Here is a 24227-nt window from a genome sequence, read left to right as displayed (position 1 = left end):
AATGGGAAACATCTGCCCCACAAGTTTCCCTCTCCAGCGGTACCAAATCCAAGAGGCTGGCAGGCTGCAGCTGCAGCAATAAAAGAATGGTGATCCCAGGAGGAGTGTTGCGTTTCGAAAACAAGTTTTCGAACAGGTAGGTCTGGGAATAATCAGAAATGGTTTGGTTGCAGCAACGAACAGACAAGCCTTTGCACTCCCATTCCCTCGTCACACACCTTCTTTCCCTTCACCATCTTCGCTAAGGTCTTCACTGGAGATGATTCTTCTCCACTTACTACAACCACTAACATTACTAGCATTGCCATTGTCACTGGAACGCACCATTTGGCCTCCGTTTTAGCCATGCCTGGTGTCGAGGAGTTTGTGTGAGTTGTGGGATTTTTCTTGGTGGTTTTAGTAAAAAGAGGGGGGGGGGGGGGGGGGGGGGGGGGGGGGGGGGGGGGGGGGGGGGGGGGGGGGGGGGGGGGGGGGGGGGGGGGGGGGCTGATGACTGGTCTCCGTTAATAGAATTTCTTTGCTTGCTGTCTCTGCATCTTCCACCGCAAGCAGAGAGATTCTTGACATGTTAGAATGTTATGGGACTAATGACTTGGCTGATAATGGCGATTGACTGCATCCTGGGCCCTTCAGTATTTATTTTGCTGAGGCTCACACGAGATGGGTTTTATTACACCAGCAAATTAATTCCGCCCCTGGACCTGACATGAGGCTGACGCAGGATATTGATCGTGGACCTTCAAATTAAAAAAGTAGAAGGCCCACGATGTTTGTTCTAGTCCATGAAATAACTTTTCTCGTTTTCTAAAGTACTTACTTTGTCAACTACAAGAATTTAACTAAAATAATCTCCCCAGAATTCTTGAATCTTCTTCAACCTACAGCAAGATTTATTTATTGAAGTTTAACCGGGTAGTCCATAAGTATGGCATGGTGGGCAGCCTCAGCCATTCGATAATCTAAAGTCAACAACAATAGAATGGATTGCATTTACAGGCTTAGGACTAGAAGAAGACTCCTTCCCGGAAAGTCCTCGACATTAGATTCTCAAGCATCGAAATTGGTTTTGCTTTATTCACCATGTTCTTCCGAGATGAATACTCGTGCCAGCCACTTCACTTTAAAGGTTGTTTCCTTCGAGTGCTGTCTTCTCACTTGGCAAAATCTTCAGGCGGAACTTTATCTTAGTCTTGATGTCATTCGTGGAGCTTTTAGTTTTCACACACTCTTTATCCTCAATACCGAACAAAAAATTCTCATGAATTATTTGATCGTATAAACATCATGTCACTGTACAGGAATCAGATTCGGAATACCGTGAAGCTAATAAGCAGGCTAATGAATGTGCTACAATATGTATTTATTATATTATGGAAAACATGGATATTCCTATGCATCAATTATGCATTTTAAATATAACTAGCCTATACTTTCAATTACGTGTTAAAAAAATAAAAAAAGATTAGCAACGCCATAAAATCCTAAATTATGACACTTTAAGGGATAAATAATGATTGCAAATATTATACATATACTACAACAAAACCGTGCTTTCCTGGTGAATTGGAAAATTTGTAAATTTTGCTAATTTTTTATTATAGCAGTGGAATTTATAATTTTTGTTTTTTTTCCCTTAAAACAAGTTCTCTTTATATTCTAATTATATATTAAGATACAAATTCAAATCTTATTATTTTTATTCTAATTAATAAAAAAATTAAATTTCTATACAAGTTAAAAATTATTTAAAAAAAATATGTTAGATTTTAATATAAAATCAGAGTCAACAATTTTTTGAAATTCTTCCTCATTAGCTGTCTGATACCTCGAGGAATTAGATTTATGAACCATCAAGTGACCAGGAGTCCTTGTCGAGCTTCAACGCTCAAGGTATGCGCTACAGGGATGAGCGAATAGCATTGAAGTCTTGCATTCAGCTTCCGCCACGTTAGGAGAGTTGTCGCTCAGACAGTATGTATATATCATATTGGTTGTTTTTTATTTGAAGATATATAAAAAATTATATATTTATTATATTTTTTAAATTAATATTCATAACAGCATATTAAAATAATGTAAAAAAAAACTTTTAAAAAATCACAAAAGACTATTTTAACCAAAAATAAAAAACAATGGCGCCCACCTCGTCCGGTTGGGGTTTTAATAAATTAGTGGGGCGCATGAAAAGACTGGAACCGCGTAGGTTCCATGACTCCATATCCCATCCTGCCTGCTTAATAGACAAGTCCTGGCCACTCGTCGACTTTCACTGTCCGCCTACAAAAAGTCCCTTTGACCTTTCATGTAATTATTTTTTTACCATTAAACTAAATGCTTATTAGGCAATATTAATTATCTAATGGACAGAGTGAGATTTATAAACACCGTCTACTAGCGTGCAAAGTGCCTTGCTATCTTCACTCTGGAGAAAATAAAAGGTGAAAAGGACTTTAAAAATCTGACAGGATCATTTTGCTACTATTCTATTTAAATTTAATGGTTTGATTTAGCATTAAATTAGTGTTTGGATATATTATATTAAAAAAATATTTTCTAATAAAAAATATTTTTTCAGTTTTTATTTCTGACACCATTGTATTAAAATTATTAAAAAATAATTTAAAACATGAAAAATAGTTTAAAAAATAAAATTGTATTCTAAACTTTTTCTCTACAGCCTTATTTGTTTTTAATTTTAAAAAATATTTTCAAAATAATTTATTTTTTATTTTAAATTAATATTTTTTTAGTTTAATATTATTTTAATAAGTTGATATTAAAAATATTTTTTAATATAAAATACTTCATTTCTAATCAAATAATATCTTCTTCGGGCAAGAAGGATGCTACACGTGCATGATTTGAAAAGTTTGACCACGCGTAGTGGAAAATTACTGCACCACTGCCAGAGAGCGGGAAAATAAAAGGGCCGGAGCTAATGAGGAATTCAGACGAGATTTTATAATAATCCAACTAATCAACCCAGAATAACAGAGTTGATTGGAATGTGAAAAATCCACAGAAATAATAACCGTTGAAAATTAGACAACTCCATACAGAGATTTACTAATTTAGATCCGTCTTTTATTTAAATGCAGATTGCACGTGATTTAACGAGCTAATTATTTTTGTTGCGCGTGGTTCTGCCTTTGTGCTACGTCATTTTGAAAATCTAACAGTACGAGACGAAGAAAGGAAGAAACTGATTGTTTCTGTGTTATAATTTTTTTTTAATTTTTTTAGATTTTTAAATTATTTTAACAACTCATGTAGTTTTCTTAAAAAAATTATTTTTAAATAAAAAATTTTAAAAAAATAACTCATAACATAATACCAAAACTACTAGAAATAGTTTTGGAGATTTTAAACACATAACAAATTTGTAATATGAGGACTAACTAATAATCATTGAAACTTATATCATTTTGGAAAATAATTTTTTTAAAAAGTAATTTTTTTATACATTTGTTAATGTAATAAAAAATAAATTAAAAAACACTTTTCAATATTTGATAACATCATGGAAAATAAATTGAAAAATAACTTATTAATATTTTATTTTTTTCAAGTTTGTTAAAATAATGAGAAACAAATCTTACAAATTAAAAAGTTGAATGAGAATAAAATTGAAAAAAATATAATTTCATAAATTATATTAAATAAAATAAATAATAATAATAATAATAATAATAAAAGAGATCAAATTTTAAAAAATAAAATATGAAGAAATTAAAATAATATTATTAATATTTTATAAATTATTTTAAATAAAATAAGTAACAATTAAAAAAAATGATCAAATTTGATAGATAAAAAATATTAATAAAAAATGATAAAAAAAACAAATAGTAATTATAAAAATAAGAACCAAGATTAATATAAAAATTAAAATTTAAAAATTAAAATTGAATAATAAATATTTAAAACAATATATATATATATATATATAAAGCAATCAAAAGTTTAAACAAGTTTGATATAATCAGTAAATAATATGATATTTTTAAATTTTTCACAACTTTCAAAAAATGTTTTTCGCTGAAATTTTTCAAGAAAACATTTTCCTGAAAACTAAACTAAATTTTTCTTTGACTGAAAAGTGTTTTCTGTTAGCTAAGTTTTTTAATAATAAATAAATACATAAAAAAATTTAAAGTGATTTTTTAAAAATTATTTTAAAAAAAAAACAAATACGAGGTAGAGGATTAATTTATCTATTTTTTGAAAACACAGCTACTAACTATATAATCCAGTCTTATGTCGTGTTTTGCAATGTAGCTTAGTTGTATTTTTGTTAAAAAAAAATTTATATTTTAATTGTTTTGATGTTAAAAATAAAAATTTTTATTTTTATATAAAAAATATTTTTAAAAATAATTAATATCACAGTAACAAATATTATTTAAAATGTGTTTGTTTAAGCTCATAAAAAACATGAAATACATGATTTATAGGAGGGGAATCGCGCAAAACAGACACTTTCTTCACCTGGCACTCGCCTGTAGTGTGAATAGAGAGAACAAGTCCGTGTTCGCTATCCGCCCTTCCATCAAACCGCCCTTAAAGATGGATATTATCCTTTTGATAAAGAAACGAAAAGAAATTAAAGCATTCACATCAGAGGAGCATCAACGACATCAAACACGCCGGACGCAAATCAAAGCTGTCAAGGGATACCCCTCACCTAAAAGTCTTTGTTGAGTAAAAACGCGGCTGCATCCTCTATAATTTTATTTTTTTAATATATAAAATACTCTTTTAAAATATTTTTTAAAAAATAACCATTGTTAGATTGTATTAAAAATGATGTTGTGATTATTTTTTAAAGTGTATTTTATGTTGAAATATATAAAATATTTTTTTATTTTTTAAAATTTATTTTTAAAATTAACATATTAAAATAATTTAAAATATAAAAAATTAATTTTAATAAAACAATTTAATTTTTTTAAAAATATATCTTACCCTGCATTTCCAAATACCATCATAAAAGCACCGCGTTTTGCAAGTGATATTATTTAACGGGCCCTCAAGTTCGGCAAAATTGAACCATACACGTGTCATTTTGACAAAATCAGATAGTCTTTGCACTCGTGTGTTTCGCAGCTGTCCACGGTCCATTAATTAAGAAAATATTCTTTCCTTCATTTCCCTTTAAAATGCCAGTCTTTCTTTACCTCTCTCTTGAAATAAGGTAAACACCGATCCTTAGTGCATTTCAAAATTCAAGTCGCCGTCGCCGTCGCCGTCGCCGTCGTTGTTATTACTATTACCTGCAGAGTTGTTCAAATCACGGGGAATAAGCTGTAAAGGAGCTGGAAAGTTTTGTATTTTCCTCTCTTATGAATTCGAAGTTTCAAGGTCGTTGATCTTCATTAACAGTTTATAGTTTTTTATAATATTTAGTCAACATCTAGTTATCGAGGGAGTGGCTAGCACTTAGCAGACACTGCAGGGTAAAAAAGGATGGTAAAAACAAGAACAAAAGGCCTTCCTGGGATACCACACAAAGCATCAATCTGTATACATGACATTAATTTAAATAGATCATGATTAGCTTTCAAATCCTCGTACACCTTCCCACGCAGCAGGAGAAACGAAAGAGACTAAAAATCACAGGTGATCCCTCAACTTTTTATATCTAGCGATATTATCCTTTATTTTGAGTTGAATAGAATGAACTCCTTTGTCTCGAATAAAAGGTGATTTCGGCCCCTTTATCCAGCCACAGAGCTAGATAAATGCTATTCATTAGGCTGCGTTTAATATGAGCTGAAAAATTAAATAAAAAAAATAAGATTTAAGGGTGAAATATTAAGGGTGTAAAAAATATCAGAATGAGAAGTTTCAAGGATGTTTAATAAGATCTAAAAAATTACTGATGATAATGGACCTCCATATAGATAAAATTATTTTTATACAATGTATGGTTACAATTTTTTGTTAAATAATACACATTTATGGTTCAAAATATAAATGAAAGAAAATACAAGACTACAACAAGTTACAATTGAGGGAAAAAAAGAAAAAAAAATAATAAAAAAAGAATTTTCATTGTTGAAAAATACTTTAAAAAATATTTAGTTGAGGGAAAAAAAGAAAAAAAAGAAAAGTAATAAAAAAAGAATTTTTATTGTTGAAAAATACTTTAAAAAATATTTTTATTTGTATATTTGATAATATAATCATAGTTATTTTTTAAAGTATATCTTATTATAAAATATATTAAATTAATATTTTTTTATTTTTTATTTTTTATTTTTTAAAAAATTATTTTGATGCTAGCACATCTGAAAATACAAAAACATATTTATTAAAAATAAAAAACAATTATTTAAAATATATTTTTAAAATACAACAACAAACTATTACGCTTTTACTAAACGTACGGTTACCATCTAATTAAACGAGAATTTCAAATTGCCTTCAGTTGTGAAAATAAAGCACGGGATCAAATTTAATCACCGGTAAGCAACCGAGGGATCATACATAATATTTTACACTACTGAAATTACAATTTATCAAGTCTTTACAAATTTAATTATAGTATTTAATTTAAATTTAATGAATAAATAAATTTAATTTATATATTAAAAAACCTAGTTCAATTTATTTTTATATTATTTCTGTTACTTTTATTTTATTTATTTAAAGGTTCGCTTAATAAATATTTTATAAATTTTAATTTTAATATAAATTTATAATTTTTTTAAAATTACAAATTAAAAATATTGATTTCTAATTTATTTTTATAGTATTTTTAAATATTAAATTTAATTTTTAACATCTAAAAAATTTCCAAACATGATCTCTTAATTAAATTAAACTTTGAGAATTTCAACATCATAATTAATTATAATTCCAAACTAAACAACTATTATTATCTGTTTGAAGAAAAGAAGAAGAAGCAGCTCTATTATCATTTTACTTTGCAACTCATCAATAAAAAATAATAACTGAGAGAAGTAATTATCAGTTTATCACCATCAAAAGAAATAAAAAAAAAGAGATAAAAAAGAGAGTGGAGAAAAGCTCTAAAAAGTCCTCTCATTCTTTTTTATACGCGAGCGCGCGCGCGTGTATATATCTACTAGTAAACAACTCAATCTCAGCTCCTCTGCCACTTTAAATTGACTTGTTGGCTGGAAAATTTGAGAAAAGCTCCTCTTCCGTGTGCCCTTCATTTCTCTCTTGGCTCGGGTCTAAACAGGTGATTGTGTGTCAAATTATGGTACCTCGGTGTTGTTGATCATCGTTTGATTGTTAATTTGGTGTTGTTAATCATCGTTTGATTGTTAATTTAGTCGACGATTTTCGTTTACCAGGTTACTTTTTTTAGTGGACGATTTTCGTTTACCAGGTTACTTTTTTTATGCGTTTTTTGAAATGGAAAGTGGATACTCGGACCGACTTGTAGGGTCAGAGATTCATGGATTTCATACTCTTCAAGGTACTGATTTTTTTTTTTCCTCTGGTTCAAAATTTTCAAATTGGAGAATTAGATGCTTAGGGCATGGCTTGGTATACACCGGAGAAAGTTTTTTTTTTTCTTTTCTTATTATCGGTTTGGGGAGCAAAAACACGCCGTAATTTTCTATGTTTTTGGCTTGTTGTGTAGCTTTGCTTTTCTGATATTGTCTGGTTTGGTTTTTGCTCTCTAGCTAGCTGGAATTAGTTGCTTTTTTTGTTGTATATTTTTTCTTGATTTTGTTAAGCTGCTTTTTGCTGCTTTCTTTTTGTCGAGCACCCAGTATCTGGTTACGTTGGAGTCATGGGTCGCTCGCATGCTCGCTCTGAGGCATTTCAGTGGGACCAACGAAGCCAACTTAGGTTTTAAAGATGAATTGTCTTCTTCCTTTTTTTCATATATAATTATTTAGCATTCGGGGTTGACGGGAACCTTGTGTGAAGGATTGGAAAAATATGGGTGGGGAGAAAATGGGCGGATTTTGAAATGGATGCTTTTCTCATAAATTTTGATCGAATGAAAAGATGCTGATGTGCAATGAATTTCAATGGTTAAAAAGGTGAAGAGGAGATAAATTGAAGAGAGAAAGATGTTAATCATAGAGGGTGGAATAGCAAAACTAGAATTCTTGTCGGGAAGTGGGGTTGGGGAGGACAAGTTGTGTAGATTCATTTACTCTATGCTCTTATTGTTTCCATGGCGAACCATCATTTCTTAGTAGGCTTTCATATATATTTATCTGGTGTTGCTTATCTAAATGTTTTATTTACTTATTTATTATTATTACAAATAGTTACACTTGTTCTAGCAATGATAACGTTTTTATATGATAGATTTGGATGTTCCAAGCATAATGGAGGAATCGAGAACAAGATGGCTTCGTCCAAATGAAATCCATGCAATGCTTTGCAATCACAAGTATTTCACCATTAATGTAAAGCCTGTAAACTTACCCATGAGTAAGTATATGTTTTTTTTCAGTTCTTGCATGAATATAGTTGAATGGTTTTGGCCTTGCAAAGAAAATTTTATGATAAATAATTTTTGTTTTGATACAAGCAATATTCTAATATGCTCAGCCACTTTGAGGTTCCTGCTGAGCATGAGAGTTATAACATGTAATATTTCCATCATTTTATTCTTTTCTTGCTACCATGTTTTTGCAAATTTTAATTACCATATTCATTCATCCATGTCTAACTTCACTGTTCCACTGGTTTTATTTGCTTGTAATCTTACTTTACCTGGTTAAGTTTTGCCCTTCCCATAGTAGAGTTTATTTTCATGCAAATGCTATTGATAATCTGAATGCCTGCCTGATGGATGCTGGTAAGCCTTTCTACCATTCATGTGCAAATGATCAGAACTGGAGCAATGGTCAGCATGGCATTTGCCAAATGGACATATTTCTTGTTGGTTTTGAATGCATCTTGATGGGTCATTAAGATTCTCCTTCCATCAAGTAATATAGAGGGTCAAACAACCCTTCATTTATTAGAGTTTCTCCAGTTTTGATTTTCTGTAATGTAACAGGTGGCACAATTGTATTTTTTGATCGTAAGATGCTTAGGAACTTCCGAAAAGATGGTCATAACTGGAAGAAGAAAAAAGATGGGAAGACTGTTAAAGAAGCTCATGAACACTTAAAAGTGAGATCTCTTATTTTCTGAAGTGTTATATGTGAACCAACTAGAGGCAGTTTCATTAGCTCACTTTTTTCTTATAATAGATTCTTTGAGTTTAACTTTGAATATATTTTCACAGCTAATAAGTAAAACTCTTCATTTCTAAGATGTTACAAATGGCTTCAGATTAAATTTATGCAGCTTAGTTGACTGACATTGTTCCTCCAAATGTGCTTAAGTTTATTTTTGAATCTCAGATTATCATATTATTCTTTAAGATGATTTAGGATGTCGTTAATCAGTGCATCATTATCTGTGCTGTTGAAAAGTCTCTGGTATGATGAATTTTCACTTGTTTCCTGGTGTAGGTTGGTAATGAAGAGAGGATTCATGTATACTACGCACATGGCCAAGATATCCCAACCTTCGTTCGCAGGTGTTATTGGCTGCTAGACAAGTATGTAACAATTAAAGCTTGAATGTATCCATGGCATAAAAAAAAGTTGATGTGATGATTGGTTTAGAGAAGATGGATCCCCCTCTCTCCCTCTCCCTCTCGCTCTTCCTCTCTCTTGCTTTGTGTTTCTGGGTTTTGATAGAGCATTCATACTTTTGCTTTCAATTTTGTGTTTGTTACAGGACTTTGGAACACATTGTTCTTGTTCACTACCGTGAGACCCAGGAGGTTGGTTCATTGTTGCTTTTTAAGTGCTTTGTTTTTGAAATTTTGTTGTCATCGATATGTTATTTTTGGTTTTGCATTTCACCAATGCGTCATAGCATGCAGATGCTGGTTGCATATAGCAGGCTTTTCCCTTGTTGAGGTTTGAATGTAGTGCCACATAGAAACTGCATTTCTACATAAAGAATATTTGGACATGGTGCTTTCCTCTGTTCTATTTTTGTTCAGAAAGATAATTATTATTATTGTGAACAAGGGAATTCAATCATACTGTGATTATCATTCCAAGAAGATCCTTAATTTTGTCTACAGATACTTTTTGGGAAAAAGCTAGTAGTTTCAAAGACTAGCACATTTTTAAGCTTCTTTTTATTTATACTTCGAGGAAAAAACCTAGCAGTGTCAAGTACTCTAGCATATTGCTGAGCTTCTTTTTATTTCATGACAGAGGAGGGGTCATATTTTCATTTTGAAATAAGCTGTCTCTGTCTGTGTGTGTGTATTTGTGTGTAAGTTTCTGTTGTTGATTCCAGTAAAAATATGGTTGTTTAAACCTTAGTCTGTGTTGTGGTTAACTTATGATACAGTTACAGGGTTCTCCAGCCACACCTGTGAATTCACATTCTAGTTCAGTCTCCGATCAGTCTGCTCCTGGGCTTTTATCAGAAGAATCCGATTCTGGAGCTGCTCGTGGATATTACGCAGGCGAGAAAGATCTTGGTAATATTACAGAACTTGCACATTCTACATATGTTATAGCAAGAGTTTTCAGTTTGGCAAGGTCTATATGATAAAAATTCACTGTTATGATCTTTATTCTTGATGGTTTTAAGCATCTAATCCTCAAAATTTTATTCAGCAGTCCATAATCTTTCCTGTTTTTACAAAATTGCATATCATTCTATCTTATTGTTCTCTTTTTATGGAGAGTTATCAGGACCCAGTGACAGCTTAACTGTCATTAATCATGCAATGAGGCTTCATGAGCTTAATACACTTGAATGGGATGATCTGTTGACAAATGATCCTGGCAATTCAATCTTGCATGGAGGAGGTAACAGACTAGATGCTTCACGTGACAATCATGCAGTCAATAGCTTGGAAATCCATTTATAGGTGTCTGTCTGTATCCTAATTTTTCCTTTTTCTCTTCCTTTCTTTTTTTTTTGGATCTTTTGTTTTGATTGTCAACAGATAAAATTCCATCCTTTGACCAACAGAATCAGATTGCAGTTAAGGGGTCTGTAAACGATGTAAGCAGAATAATTTGCAATTCTAAGTTATTTTCCTATATCCTTTTGCTCCACATGTAAGCGTTTAATTCTTTTACTCATTTGATTTCGCTTGGCGGTACTTGCAGTTTAGCAGTCAACCTTTTTAAAATATAATCTATGTTCATTTATAATAAAATGCCTGTCAGCCTGTTAAATTTCTTGTGGCAGTGTCACTCTATTCTGCTAGTTAGGATGAAGAAGTTTATCAATTAATTTCCATGCATCTCTTTCCATTATGATTATAAAAAATTCTGAATTCAATGCTTTTAGACCTCTACTGACATCTGCTGTAATGTTGCATTTATTGATGTTTTGGGTTTTTCTCAAATTACTTCAGTTTGCATGCTTGATTATAATGATTGGTTAGATATTGGAGTAAAGTAACTGGTTAATTTTCTTTGCAGGGGAGCACTCTTTCAGGCTACCAATTATCAGCAGAAAAGTCTGCGTTGGGCAATTTAACTGAGGCTGTTGTTAGGAACGGTAACACTCAGTTCAGTGGTCCAGATAATGTTTACAGACAGTTAACAACAGATTCCCAAGAATATTTGGATGCTCAGAGGAAGAATTCTGTTGTCCTGGGTGCTGGTGATTCATTGGATATTTTGATTAATGATGGTTTGCAAAGTCAGGATAGTTTTGGAAGGTGGATGAATTCCATCATAGATGACTCTCCTGTTTCCGTAGATGATGCAGTGGTTGAATCTTCAATTTCATCCGGTTATGATTCGTTTGCTTCTCCAGGAATGGATCAACATCAATCTTCTATTCAAGAACAAATGTTTATCATAACTGATTTCTCACCTGCGTGGGGCTTTTCAAATGAAACAACCAAGGTTCATTTACTTCTCATACAATCCTCTGTTGATATCCTTGTGGTGTCTATTATGGCTTTAATTCTTTGTTGATGGTTTGGATGTAAAAAGGAGCTGATTTTTAGGCTTTTGCTTATTTGTGGAGAAAAAATTGTCTTGTGAGATGAGATAAAAGTTTTGAAAATTCTTGGTCAGCTGGTATTTCATGGTAACCGGCTGAACCTTTCGTGGAATTACAGGATTCATCAATCTGAAATAGAATCAGCCATTAGAAATCTGTTTGAATAGCTTAAAACATATTCATAAAATAAGAACACAGCTTCTTCTTCTTCTTATTCTTCTTTTTTGTATTTTTGACTTCTATTTAATCTTGGTTACAGATTCTAGTCACTGGATATTTCCATGAGCAGTATCTGCATCTGGCAAAGTCCAATCTGTTCTGTATCTGTGGAGATGCTTTTGTTCCAGCAGAAATTGTCCAGGCTGGGGTCTATAGCTGTATGGTGTCGCCGCATTCCCCTGGACTAGTAAATCTATGTTTGAGTTTGGATGGATCCAAACCCATCAGCCAAATTTTGAATTTTGAGTACCGTGCTCCTTTAGTGCATGATTCGGTTGTTTTTTCAGAAGTCAAATCCAAGTGGGAAGAGTTCCATCTTCAGATGAGACTTGCTTATTTGCTCTTTTCTACTTCCAAGACCCTTAATGTTCTATCTAGTAAAGTGTCACCGGCAAAACTGAAGGAGGCTAAGAAGTTCGCACACAGAACTTCTAATATTTCTAATAGTTGGGCATACTTGATTAAGTCAATTGAGGACAACAGAATTTCAGTTGCACAAGCAAAAGATGGTTTGTTTGAACTTTCTTTAAAAAACACAATAAAGGAATGGCTATTGGAAAGAGTACTTGAGGGCTGTAAAACCACAGAATACGATGCTCAAGGCCTTGGAGTAATCCATTTATGTGCTATTATCGGATACACTTGGGCAGTTTATTTGTTTTCATGGTCAGGCTTATCATTAGATTTTCGCGATAAACATGGATGGACAGCACTTCACTGGGCAGCATATTATGGAAGGTATGGACATGTTCTTTGTTGTTTTAATTTGCAGTTCTTCTGTGGTTGTTCAGCTTCAGTTTCTTTAAGTGTCTTGAATAAAATGAACTGGGACATTTTTTATCTTCTTCCATTTTTCCCTTTGCTTGTCACAGCTTCACTCCATTTCACTACTTCCATGTTATTCTGTTTCTTCATGCCAAAGCAAATTATATACATCTCTCTGAAATAGAAAACATTGGGCTACACAAATATGATAGCATTATAAGCAGTCAAGAAAACCTGATGCATGTATCCTAAAGGGCCAGGAGTATATATTAATATTCTTTACTGACTCGAATGTATATCAGTCTCGAAGTAACTGTCATTTTTTCTCCAATTTTGATGATCTATATGTACAGGGAGAAAATGGTTGCAGCTCTCTTATCTGCAGGGGCAAAGCCAAACTTGGTTACAGATCCCACTAAAGAAAATCCTGGTGGGTGCACCGCTGCTGATCTTGCATCTGCAAAGGGTTATGATGGCTTAGCTGCTTATCTGTCTGAAAAGGCTTTGGTGGCACAATTTGAGTCTATGATAATAGCTGGAAATGCCTCTGGCTCGCTGCAAACGACTGCAACAGACACTGTAAATTCTGAGAATCTAAGTGAGGAGGAGTTGCATCTGAAGGACACTTTGGCAGCTTACCGCACAGCTGCTGATGCAGCAGCACGCATACAGGCTGCTTTCAGAGAACACTCGCTAAAAGTATACACTAAAGCAGTCCAGTCCTCCAGTCCAGAGGATGAAGCGCGGAATATTATTGCAGCAATGAAGATCCAACATGCCTTTCGCAACTATGAAAGTAAGAAAAAGATGGCAGCTGCTGCCCACATTCAACATAGGTTCCGTACTTGGAAAATGCGGAAGAATTTCCTTAATATGCGTCGACAGGCTATCAAAATTCAAGTAAGTGCTCGCTCCCCTTTCATACCGGTTTAATTTATGTGTAATTGACACCAAAGGGGAAAAAGAGAGGAAACCAAGATAACCTTTCATCTCATGGTAGTGGTGGATGATTTTTATCATCTTTTTGTTTCTGATTCAAAAGTGACTATTATAATTGATGTTGAGTCCACAGCATTCTGAGTCTGCCAGTGGGTCATTTTGGTTTCAAATATCCCAAAAAGCTCACCTGTTCATCTCTTTCATCTTAACAGAATATAGGACCCAAAAAATAAGAAGTCATTAAAACACAACACTGTTTTCTTCATTCCTTCTCATTGTTGCATAACTAAGTTAGCATAAGAAATCCAGGAAACTAAGAAGCTGTTTGCCTACTTTTTATTCTTTTCTGATTCAAAAGTGATTATTATAGTTTATGTCGAGGCCAAAGCATTCTGAGTCTGCCAGGGAACCATTTTGGTTTCAAATATCCCAAAAAGCTCACCTTTTCGTCTCTTTCAACTTAATAGAATATAAGACCATAATAAGTGTTCCAGTAATGAATTAAATGCAATGAACATTAAAACACGATAGTGTTTTCCTCATTCCTTCTCATAGTTGCATGCCTAAGATATTATTGTTAGCATAGGAAATCCAGGAAATTAATAAGTGATTTTCCTTTTGTTCTATTACAGGCTGCTTTCCGAGGCTTCCAAGTGAGAAAGCAGTACCGTAAGATCATCTGGTCAGTTGGACTGCTTGAGAAAGCAATTTTGAGATGGCGTTTAAAGAGAAAAGGCTTTCGTGGGCTGCAAGTTGAACCTGTTGAAACAGATGTGGATCCGAAACATGAAAGTGATAAGGAGGAAGACTTCTACAAAATCAGCCAGAAACAGGCGGGTGAACGTGTTGAGAGATCTGTAATACGGGTTCAAGCAATGTTCCGTTCAAAGCAAGCACAAGAGCAATACCGGAGGATGAAATTAACCTATAACCAAGCAACTGTACGTGATTTACCTGGAAGTTGCTAGTCTTATAATTCTGTCTTGCTGATTAATTAATATTCTCTTGTGCTTCTTCAGGTTGAATATGAAGGGCTTCTTGACACGGACATGGTTGAAGGTGACTTATAGGCAATGGTAATCGGGCTTGTAAAATAATATGTGCCTGCATGTGAATATGTAGCAAAAGGAGGTTTATGCACTGTAGTAGCCTGCATATCTTGGTAAATTGTGTAGATTAATCAATTGTGCTCGTTTTACCCTTTCAAGCTGTTTTTAAGCTTTCGAGAGGGTTATGATGATTCCCATGTTAGTATTAAGTTATGGGTGAGTCCTTGATGGTGTTTTTGGACTCTAGGCTTCTTAGATGGCTTTAAATTGAACTCAGCTTTTGCAATTGTGTGGCTATAATCAGTTTCAACATAGTTTATAAAGTCTGATGGCTAGGAATCTCCGTGAATTTTGCCGCTAAAGAAACCATATGAGTTGTATTTTGTTGTGATTTAGACACCATTCCGAGCCAGGAAATAAATGGGCGTGATATTATTTTTTTAATGAACAGGGACATTTAATGGGAAAATTGAATTTTCAATGTCATTACGAACTAGAAAATTCTACAAATTCGAAATTGGTGATACCTAATGCTATAGGTTCTCGTTATTTACGAGGAACGGGGGCAAATATATCTTCATTGACATGACGGGCAAATGCACTCAAATATTATATGTACTGAGTGAGGCATTCAAAACCATCAGCATATCGTGCAATGCTACACATGAAAACTTCGATGGGGCGAACATCTTCAGCATCCAGATTGACTCTCCCCTTACCAGTGGTGAAGTTGGGAAGGCCGTGGTGGCGACGCTATACCTCTTCCGCGGCAGCATTGTCCAAATCAACCTTGTTTCTTGGAATGAGAAATGGGACGTATTCAAGTTCTTCATCCGAGAGGATAGCATGGAGCTTCTTCATGGACTCTGTAAACCTTTCCCTGTTGAAAGCGTCAACAAAGCTAGCCGAATACAATGCCCACCTACACTATGAATACGTGGCACATTTTGAACATGAAAGCTGTGTTTGTTGAATCCAAGGAAAAAATGTTGGAGTTTAGATGAAGAAATAGAATTTTGTACCAAAATAGATAGATAGATAAATAAATAAATAAATAAAAGCATTCACCTATGAAAGAAAAGCTGCTCAATCAACACAACAACTTGATTACCAGTAAAATCTATCATCTCGGTGTTAGATATAATAGGATCTGTTTTGCCCTTGCGTGACCAAGAATCAATCACAACGAAAAGATCAAACTTTTCCGTCAGCGTCAGATGGTCAACTCTCCTAAAGATGACTAGATTCTGACTATAACAACGGCTCGTATACTCTTTCATAGACTCCCTCTCCCCTTCGAACTGCTCTAACTAAGTGCTAAATATAAAATCAGCATTCGCTTCGCCAAAAGATTTTATTGTTGCTCTAGAATTGAAAGACCACAAGCAACATCCATCGAATTTTATCATCATTATCACCTCCCCTTGGAGGTGACTAGTTGTTCGTGGCAGAGGTTCTATATGTCCAGGCCTGTTAAAACTGAAAACCCAAGTATCAACGGAATTTATGAACCCATAAACAGAAGGAAAAAGTCAAATGATATTTCCTTTTTCTTTTTTATTCTTTCATAGTTAAATAAAATATTCACATTAACATAACAACTAATAATTGGCTTGTGCTAACAGGAAAAGGTATACTTTAAATAGTTATATTCTAAGTTTGTTTCTATATATTACTAATTTGAGTTTCACAAAACTCAAGATCATTAAAAACTTATATAGTTATTAACTTTAAAATTTTTAGGATTACTGTGAGATTACCACCACCTAAAAATTACTTTTATAAGAATAAAACTTAAAGGAATTGACAAGGACCTACAAGCAATGAAGCATGTGGTTTAATTCAATGCAAAGCAAAGAACCTTACCAGGGCTTGACATGCAAATCCTCTTAAAAGAGAGGGGTGCCTTCTAGAACACGAACATAGGTGGTGCATGGTTGTCGTCAGGACGTGTCGTAAGGTGTTGGTTTAAGTCCCACAACTAGTGCAATCCTCATGTTTAATTGTCACTGTTGAGTTTGGAACCCTGAATAAACTGCTAGTGATAAGCTGGAGGAAGGTAAGGATAACGTCAAGTCATCATGCCCCTTATGTCCTGGGCGGCACACGTGCTACAATGACTAAGCCAAAAGGTCGTGATCCAGCGAGGGTGAGCGAATTTCAAAAATCCGTCCTCAACTGGTCCAGATATCCACTTTAATAAAAAAATAAAAAATAAAAAAATAACAATTGGCTTAGGCTGGTTTAACTATCCATATAAACAGTGAACCAGATTAATTTCTTATTTTAATCCCTTGTTAAACATGAATTTTCCGTATCTTGCTTAGTTAACATGGGGTATTGGTTTTTCCATGTTGCGAGTTAAAGCTGTTAATATTTTTTAATTTTATTATTTAATGTTAGTTTTAAATTTAATTATATTGATTTAATTATTTTAGTATTATTATTTTTATTATATAATAAAATAAAATAAAATAATTAATTCATTTTAGTAAATTACATAATACGAGACACACATTTACCAAGTTAATTAGAATAAACATGACTTGTTTTTTTTTAACTAACTCAGTTGACAAGATTATATCATGATAACTTTTATATAATTTAATTTAAAAAATAAATTAAACAAATAGTCAAATTAAAATTTTTCAAGTTTGAAATTTTACAATGAGTTTAATAATAATATAAAAAAATTCAACAAGATATTATTTTTTTATATTCCAAAGAATTAGCTAATGAGCTAGCGAAGGAAAGGAAAACTACAAGAAAAAGGGGTTCAATTGCTCTCCTTACAAGAGGTGGGGATGTATCAGTTAATGTTTGTAACTGTGATGCAATTGCTCTCCTCAACATGTTCTGAGTTAATGTTTGTAAATGTATTTTTTTATCTGAAAATATATTAAAATAACATATATTTTTAATATTAATATATCAAAAAAATAAAAAATATTAATTTAAAGTTTTTTTAAAATAATTTTTTTTCGAAATATGACCGGCACTCTCAAACAGTGACTAGGTACTAAATTTGAATCCCAGCAGAAAATTCATCGATTTTCCAAATCTATTTAATATTTGGTGTGGACTACAGTATTTAAACTCGAATCCATCCAGGTACAGTGTAGTTGACAATATAGAAATTGAAAAAAAAATCAAATTCCATTCAGAAAACAAAATTCCAAATTTGCATCGGAATTGATCAACTTTAGCTGTCAATTCAGCTTAACAAAATAATTTATAATTAGCTGCAGTGGTATTTTCAATCTATAAAATTATAAAATTATTCAATATAATTAATTTTAGACAACAGACTTGACTTCCTTCAGGCTAGGGGTAGCATGATGCACGATGTTTATGAGATTCAGACCGTTGATTCATTTTGACCTCGAAATCATTGATTTAGATTTCTTTATAACAAAAGTAAATAACTGCCAGTTTTTTATAAAAAAAAATTACAACCACCCACTAACAAAACTTGCATGAATAAAATCTTAACTATTAAAATGCAGCATGAAAGTTTTGAATTTTAATATCATTACAAGTCATATTGCCCGTTTGTGGAGAGCATAAGTAATTTTTATTTTTATATATTTTTAAAAAGTATATTTGTTTTAAAAAATATTAAATTACTATTTTTTTTTAATGTGGTAATGATGTGGAAAAAAAATCTAATATAAATTATTTTAATATATTTAAAAAAAAAGCCACTCTCGAAGAATATCTTGCATCATGATTCCTGCCATGAATTTACTATTTACTGTTTTAAAAAAATCATTGAATTTGAGTTATGGCTATGGAAGTCTCTGTCTTTAACTTATTTTGAATCCGCCTAACAATGACTCGGTCAAAAATCTTCACCAGCTACATCATCTCGTTTGTTGTATAAAATGACTAGTCAGTTGATTCGATGGAATGACAGCAACAACTCCTTTCTTTCCCAACAAAGTTACAAGGTCGTGGTTGGTGGCCTGGCTGCAGATCGAAGAAAAATCTAGCTAATGCACTCCCAACCATCAGTTTCCTTTCCCCTTTCTTTTATTCTGTTTCTTAGATCAAAGCTCAAGCCAGCCGATGAGCTCGTGTCAGGAATAAAAGTACTACGAGTCTACAGTCGTATCTCAGTGCCATCCGTGACGATAAGATGACAAGTGTATCTCGGTGCCATCCGTGACGATAAGATGACAAGTGGCAAGCCTACAAATGGATCCCTCATTCCGGTGTCGGTGAGATGGCTCGATCAAGTTTTGCGCTCGAATGCTATAAATTCATTGAATGAAGCACCGAGAAACTCTGCTACGAAAGTCTACGATGAGAACACATTGTGTCTAAATGGGGAACAGAGTTTCTGTACAAATCAATCTATGTTTCAAGAAGACATGTGAGAGCACAGACGGAACATATGATAGGATAACCCAAAACAAGCCAAAAAAGAAGCCCGGACTGCTCATTCCAAGACGGACAATAGTGAGGATTCAACAATGACAATTACCCCACTAATCCACAGAAAGTAACAATCTGTCACAAAGATAGGTGCAATATTGTTCGATAAGCTTCAATTTCACAATGGCTGAGTTACCAATCAAATGTTACTACAGCTGTCAATCCTTCGACAAATAAAACCACTACAGACAACAAAATTCCATATTCGATGTACTTGTAGTAAGATGGTGCAAAAAATGATGGAAAAACTCCAAATGAGTACAAGGCCAGATGTTACTCCCGATTCTACTTGATGTATTGAGACATCCACTTGAAGCCATCACCATATCCCATCTTGCGGACAATACTGCACATGAAAACCTCGAGAGGACGGACATTGGAGTCTACCAGATTCACCTTCCCCTTGCCAGTAGTGAAATTGTTGAGCCCGAGATGATAACGAAGCTCATCTTCTGAAGCTGCATAGGGAATGTCGATCTTGTTGCCTAAGATCAGAAATGGAACATTTGCCAAGGATTCATCTGAAAGGAGGGCATCCAGTTCCTTCTTTGACTCAGCAAACCTCTCCTTGTCATTGGCATCCACTAGGTATACCACCGCATCCACCTGTTATGGAGGGAAGAAGACAACTATGGTTTATACTCCAAGATCTCATATTATTTAGACGTTCCAAACATTGTCCTTGAAAGAAGCATTGATTCTTCACAATAATTGAGACAGAACAGAGAATATCTACTTGTACTGGAAATTTAGCCACTTGGAGAAACAGCAGAATCATTGGGTGGAGGAAATAACTTGGGACTTGAATTCAATTAAAACATAGTTAATCCATACCATTTCCAACCAATGAGCTCAACACCATGTTCATTATTCAGTTATAACATCTAAGTGAAAGACTCTCCTAGGTCAACTTCATAAAGCACTCCCATAAAGCCCAGAATAATTTTTTGAAAAGCTACTATTGGAACACCTAAAAACAAAGAGGTGCTATCAGCGAAGCTTCAAATATTGATGTTGGCCTCCCATGAATCAGATAAACACAAGCAAAGTTTAGCTGGGATTATGAAGGCACAAAAAGACAAGTGAAAAGGGAAATCAGATATCTTTTCACCTAGAGAAGTCAACCAGCTGAAAACAAAGTTGCAAAAACCAGTTTGACAAAAGGTGCGAAGATGGTTTTAATATGTAACTCTGCAAGGCAAAGCATACATAGATGTCATCACAGCTAACAATAAAACGACCAAACACGTTAGCAATTTCAACAGTTCAGCTCACAACCAGATCTATCACAAACCAATGACATGCAGGACTGGAAAAGACAGCAACTAGAAAATACATTTGCCTCATTCCAGATTCATGTGACATAACAACGCAACGCACGACTAGAGGAAGCAAAACGGCAGATCTAATCACATCTTCCTGGCAAGAAAATCGAGAGATTATAGTCAAAGCACCCTAAATCACACCATTGTAAAACCGAAGTAGTTGTGTCATTCGACAGTTACAAGTCATCAACAGCATGAAATGAACAACATGCAAAAGTAACAAATTCGAAGTACCCTCCAATCAACAATCACCATTTTTCTCCATCCATTTGACAAACACAAACTTTATTCTTACGTATTAGATATAAAAAACTATAAAAAATCGAAGGCCCAGAATGCGATTCAACAAGAAAAATCAAGAAAACACATAATCATAAACAAATCAAGGCAAGAACAATAACATCGAATCTAGAGGAACAAAAGTTAACCTTGGCGTAGTAATCCTTCCAAACACGACGGGCAATTTGGTGACCGCCCAGATCAAAAGCCTTGAACTTGATTTTTCCAATACTCAATTCCTCTGATGTTGGATGCTGGGTGGGTTGATGCTGTACCAATCTCTATAAAACAACAGATCCCATGTTCAACAAACCAAACCAGAACAATCATATACCAATAAATAAATATGCAAACTTTATATCAAGAAAGAAAGAAACCAAGACCTCGTCTTTTAACATGTGGAGAAGGGTTGTCTTGCCAGCATTATCAAGACCCAAGAAAAGAATCTTGGCTTCCTTTTGCCATAAACCAAGAGATGCAAGAACCCCATAAAACCAATCTAAAAGAAACATCTTTCTTTCTTGATTCTTGATGGGTTCTTCAGATTTTTGGTGAGCCAAAGAGGACCAGTAATAAATAATAATAATAACTGGTGTACTCGGAAGAGGGATCTAATAAATAAATAAATGGTTGGATATCTATGGCTAGGGGCCAGAATGAATGGGGTGTTGAAAAAACAATAACTGGGACTTAGTGATGACACGAAGATGAAAAATTATTATTTATTCAAAAACCACCCCTCTGTCCATTCCTTTGTCGTTTTCTATTTTTCTATCAGCCTAATGGCTTCCTCACTCGGCGTTACACTCGCCATGGCTGGCTAGCTGGCTACCCTTGGCTTGGCTCGACCCAAGGGTTCGGTGAGGTAATGAAATGACGAGTTTTAACCTCGTCGGGTCGGATTGTGAACGGGTTCGCTTCTCGCATTGGCCCTTTTACTGGAAATAAAATATAATCCAGATTGGTCTAAAACTTGAGAATGATAGTCAAAACCTTTATAGAAAAAACAATGCCAGCAAAGGTGTATGATTGGTATCTAAAGTTCTATTTGTTCGTTGATTTGTAGCTGAAGAGTGTTCGCTTGATGTCTTTGTTCCTTTTTCGCTTTGCTTGGAGTGCTGATTAGACCTTCATTACACATATAAAGATGGGTGTTGTCCTAGATTTTATAGATATAATTTGAAAAAAAAAATATTTTATAAAAATATTTTTAAATAAAATTAATTTAATATTTATATATATTTAGTTAAAATTATGATCGATATATTTAGTTAATAATGTTTTTAAAATTATATGATTGATGTATTTAGTTAATAATGTTTTTAAAATTATAGTTATATATATATATATAAAATATTAAAATTAAAAATCATATATATATATATGGTCTTTAATTTAAATATTATAAATTTAATTATTGATATTACATCATAAAATAAATAATATTTTATATAAAATAATTTTTATTTTTTTATTAAACTATCTGTAATTCTATCACGTATAAAATATATCTGATAAAAACTATAGTTTTCTTGATTTTCTAAGCGTGCAATAACATTAGATAAAACATCATCAGGAACAAAATTAAAATTGTAATCAAATTCTATAAATGTTACGCCATCAAACAATCTTCATCTAATTTATGTAGTGTTATTGAATAATGTTAAATATTGATTTTTTGAATAAAACACAATAAAAAAAAATTAATTTTTTTACTAGGTCATATTCTATTCAATGCATTTCGCTTTGATTGAACTCGACTCGACTCTATATATATGTATGGAGAAGAAGAAAATTAGCGAAGAGCTTCTTTTTGTCACCTTGCATTTCAAACGCAACTAGTAAGTGAGTTCATGAACAATAAATGATGCTTTGTGTATTATCAAACATTTATTTCATGTGATTTGCTTTAAAAGTAGAAGTAACCACGGAAACAAACAGAAACTAAAAAAATATCTATCAAGACTGGATATCGAGTAACCTGCGGGTAGCTTTGATTCCCACCATGCTTTTTGGCATGAAGGGTGGGAAATATGATCCCTTTGATTGTTGGTAAATTTTTTATAACTTTGATCACCCACTGGTACATATACATCTCAAGTATTTTTTTTTAACTGTGAGTGTTTAAATTACTTTATATATATCTTAATTAATTTATCATGATTTTAAAGTTAATGATCATGCAAACCTTCAAGAACTATAAAATTTACAATATTCAAATTAATAATTTTTTTAAAAAAAATTAAGATTTAACTATATTTATTAATTCATGTACATTCTTTTGTGTATACTGGAGCATCTACTCGCACTCAGTTTGTTTTTTTTTTTTAAGCACAGAGCACCAACATTTCCATGACAATACACTAGATACCATCACAAACTAATAGTAAATATCAATGTTTTTCATTAATGGTATTTACTTTTCTTTACTCATCATCCCTCTCTATCTTTATTTTATGCGCCGTAAGATATTTGAAACTCCATTTTATATATTTACGAGATAAATTAACGTGTTCTAATGTCTATAAATAGCTATGATTTGGCACACCGTAAGCAAACGATCTTCGTCTAATTTATGTAGTGTTATTGAGTAATGTTAAATATTGATTTTTTGAACAAAACACAATAAAAAATAAAATTTAATTTTTTTACTAGGTCATACCCTATTCAATGCATTTTGCTTTGATTGAACTCGACTCGACTAGAACAATGAAGAGTGATACACTCTCTATATATATGTATGGAGAAAAAGAAAATTAGCGAAGAGCTTCTTTTTGTCACCTTGCATTTCAAACGCAACTAGTAAGTGAGTTCATGAACAATAAATGATGCTTTGTGTATTATCAAACATTTATTTCATGTGATTTGCTTTAAAAGTAGAAGTAACCACGGAAACAAACAGAAACTAAAAAAATATCTATCAAGACTGGATATCGAGTAACCTGCGGGTAGCTTTGATTCCCACCATGCTTTTTGGCATGAAGGGTGGGAAATATGATCCCTTTGATTGTTGGTAAATTTTTTATAACTTTGATCACCCACTGGTACATATACATCTCAAGTATTTTTTTTTAACTGTGAGTGTTTAAATTACTTTATATATATCTTAATTAATTTATCATGATTTTAAAGTTAATGATCATGCAAACCTTCAAGAACTATAAAATTTACAATATTCAAATTAATAATTTTTTTAAAAAAAATTAAGATTTAACTATATTTATTAATT

At 32.9% G+C, this 24227-nt stretch overlaps 2 protein-coding genes across 5 annotated transcripts; one reads left to right on the top strand and one right to left on the bottom strand.

The window, feature by feature from the left end:
• Nucleotides 1–7104: 7104 nt before the first annotated feature.
• LOC105122752 (calmodulin-binding transcription activator) lies at nucleotides 7105–15333 on the top strand. Of its 4 annotated transcripts, none has more exons than XM_011022050.1 (14): nucleotides 7105–7210; nucleotides 7361–7450; nucleotides 8302–8427; nucleotides 9002–9117; nucleotides 9462–9550; nucleotides 9733–9778; nucleotides 10369–10495; nucleotides 10704–10829; nucleotides 10970–11028; nucleotides 11454–11885; nucleotides 12245–12942; nucleotides 13323–13869; nucleotides 14541–14849; nucleotides 14928–15333. In XM_011022050.1, exons 2-14 carry the CDS (start codon nucleotides 7387–7389, stop codon nucleotides 14976–14978), a joined length of 2790 nt encoding a protein of 929 aa, XP_011020352.1. In that variant the 5' UTR covers nucleotides 7105–7210; nucleotides 7361–7386; the 3' UTR covers nucleotides 14979–15333. The 4 variants fall into 4 exon arrangements, with proteins under 4 accessions (XP_011020352.1, XP_011020359.1, XP_011020345.1 ...); XM_011022057.1 differs by having other exon boundaries at nucleotides 10363–10495; nucleotides 10713–10829; XM_011022043.1 differs by having other exon boundaries at nucleotides 10363–10495.
• A 4086-nt stretch (nucleotides 15334–19419) lies between these two features.
• On the bottom strand, nucleotides 19420–21697 carry LOC105122744 (GTP-binding protein SAR1A). Its single transcript, XM_011022034.1, has 3 exons — nucleotides 21382–21697; nucleotides 21148–21279; nucleotides 19420–20000 (listed from the first exon to the last, which is right to left on the bottom strand). The coding sequence occupies exons 1-3, from the start codon at nucleotides 21508–21510 to the stop codon at nucleotides 19680–19682; spliced, it is 582 nt and encodes a 193-aa protein (XP_011020336.1). The 5' UTR covers nucleotides 21511–21697; the 3' UTR covers nucleotides 19420–19679.
• Between the last annotated feature and the right edge of the window lie 2530 nt (nucleotides 21698–24227).

Source organism: Populus euphratica, unplaced genomic scaffold, assembly GCF_000495115.2.
Source record: "Populus euphratica unplaced genomic scaffold, PopEup_1.0 scaffold1.1, whole genome shotgun sequence".
NCBI lineage: Eukaryota > Viridiplantae > Streptophyta > Magnoliopsida > Malpighiales > Salicaceae > Populus > Populus euphratica.
This window is presented reverse-complemented; position numbering and strand designations above follow the sequence as displayed.

What these genes read in the sequence shown, in the direction of transcription:
- LOC105122752 (XM_011022043.1), top strand. Translation starts at nt 7,387, where the DNA reads ATGGAAAGTGGATACTCGGACCGACTTGTAGGGTCAGAGATTCATGGA. An exon ending in TGTTATTGGCTGCTAGACAA is followed by an intron (nt 9,551 to 9,732) that starts GTATGTAACAAT and finishes TGTTTGTTACAG; the next exon opens with GACTTTGGAACACATTGTTC. An exon ending in TTAAGGGGTCTGTAAACGAT is followed by an intron (nt 11,029 to 11,453) that starts GTAAGCAGAATA and finishes TTTTCTTTGCAG; the next exon opens with GGGAGCACTCTTTCAGGCTA.
- LOC105122744 (XM_011022034.1), bottom strand. Translation starts at nt 21,510, where the DNA reads ATGTTTCTTTTAGATTGGTTTTATGGGGTTCTTGCATCTCTTGGTTTA. An exon ending in TCCACATGTTAAAAGACGAG is followed by an intron (nt 21,280 to 21,381) that starts GTCTTGGTTTCT and finishes GTTGTTTTATAG; the next exon opens with AGATTGGTACAGCATCAACC. An exon ending in GGAAGGATTACTACGCCAAG is followed by an intron (nt 20,001 to 21,147) that starts GTTAACTTTTGT and finishes CCTCCATAACAG; the next exon opens with GTGGATGCGGTGGTATACCT.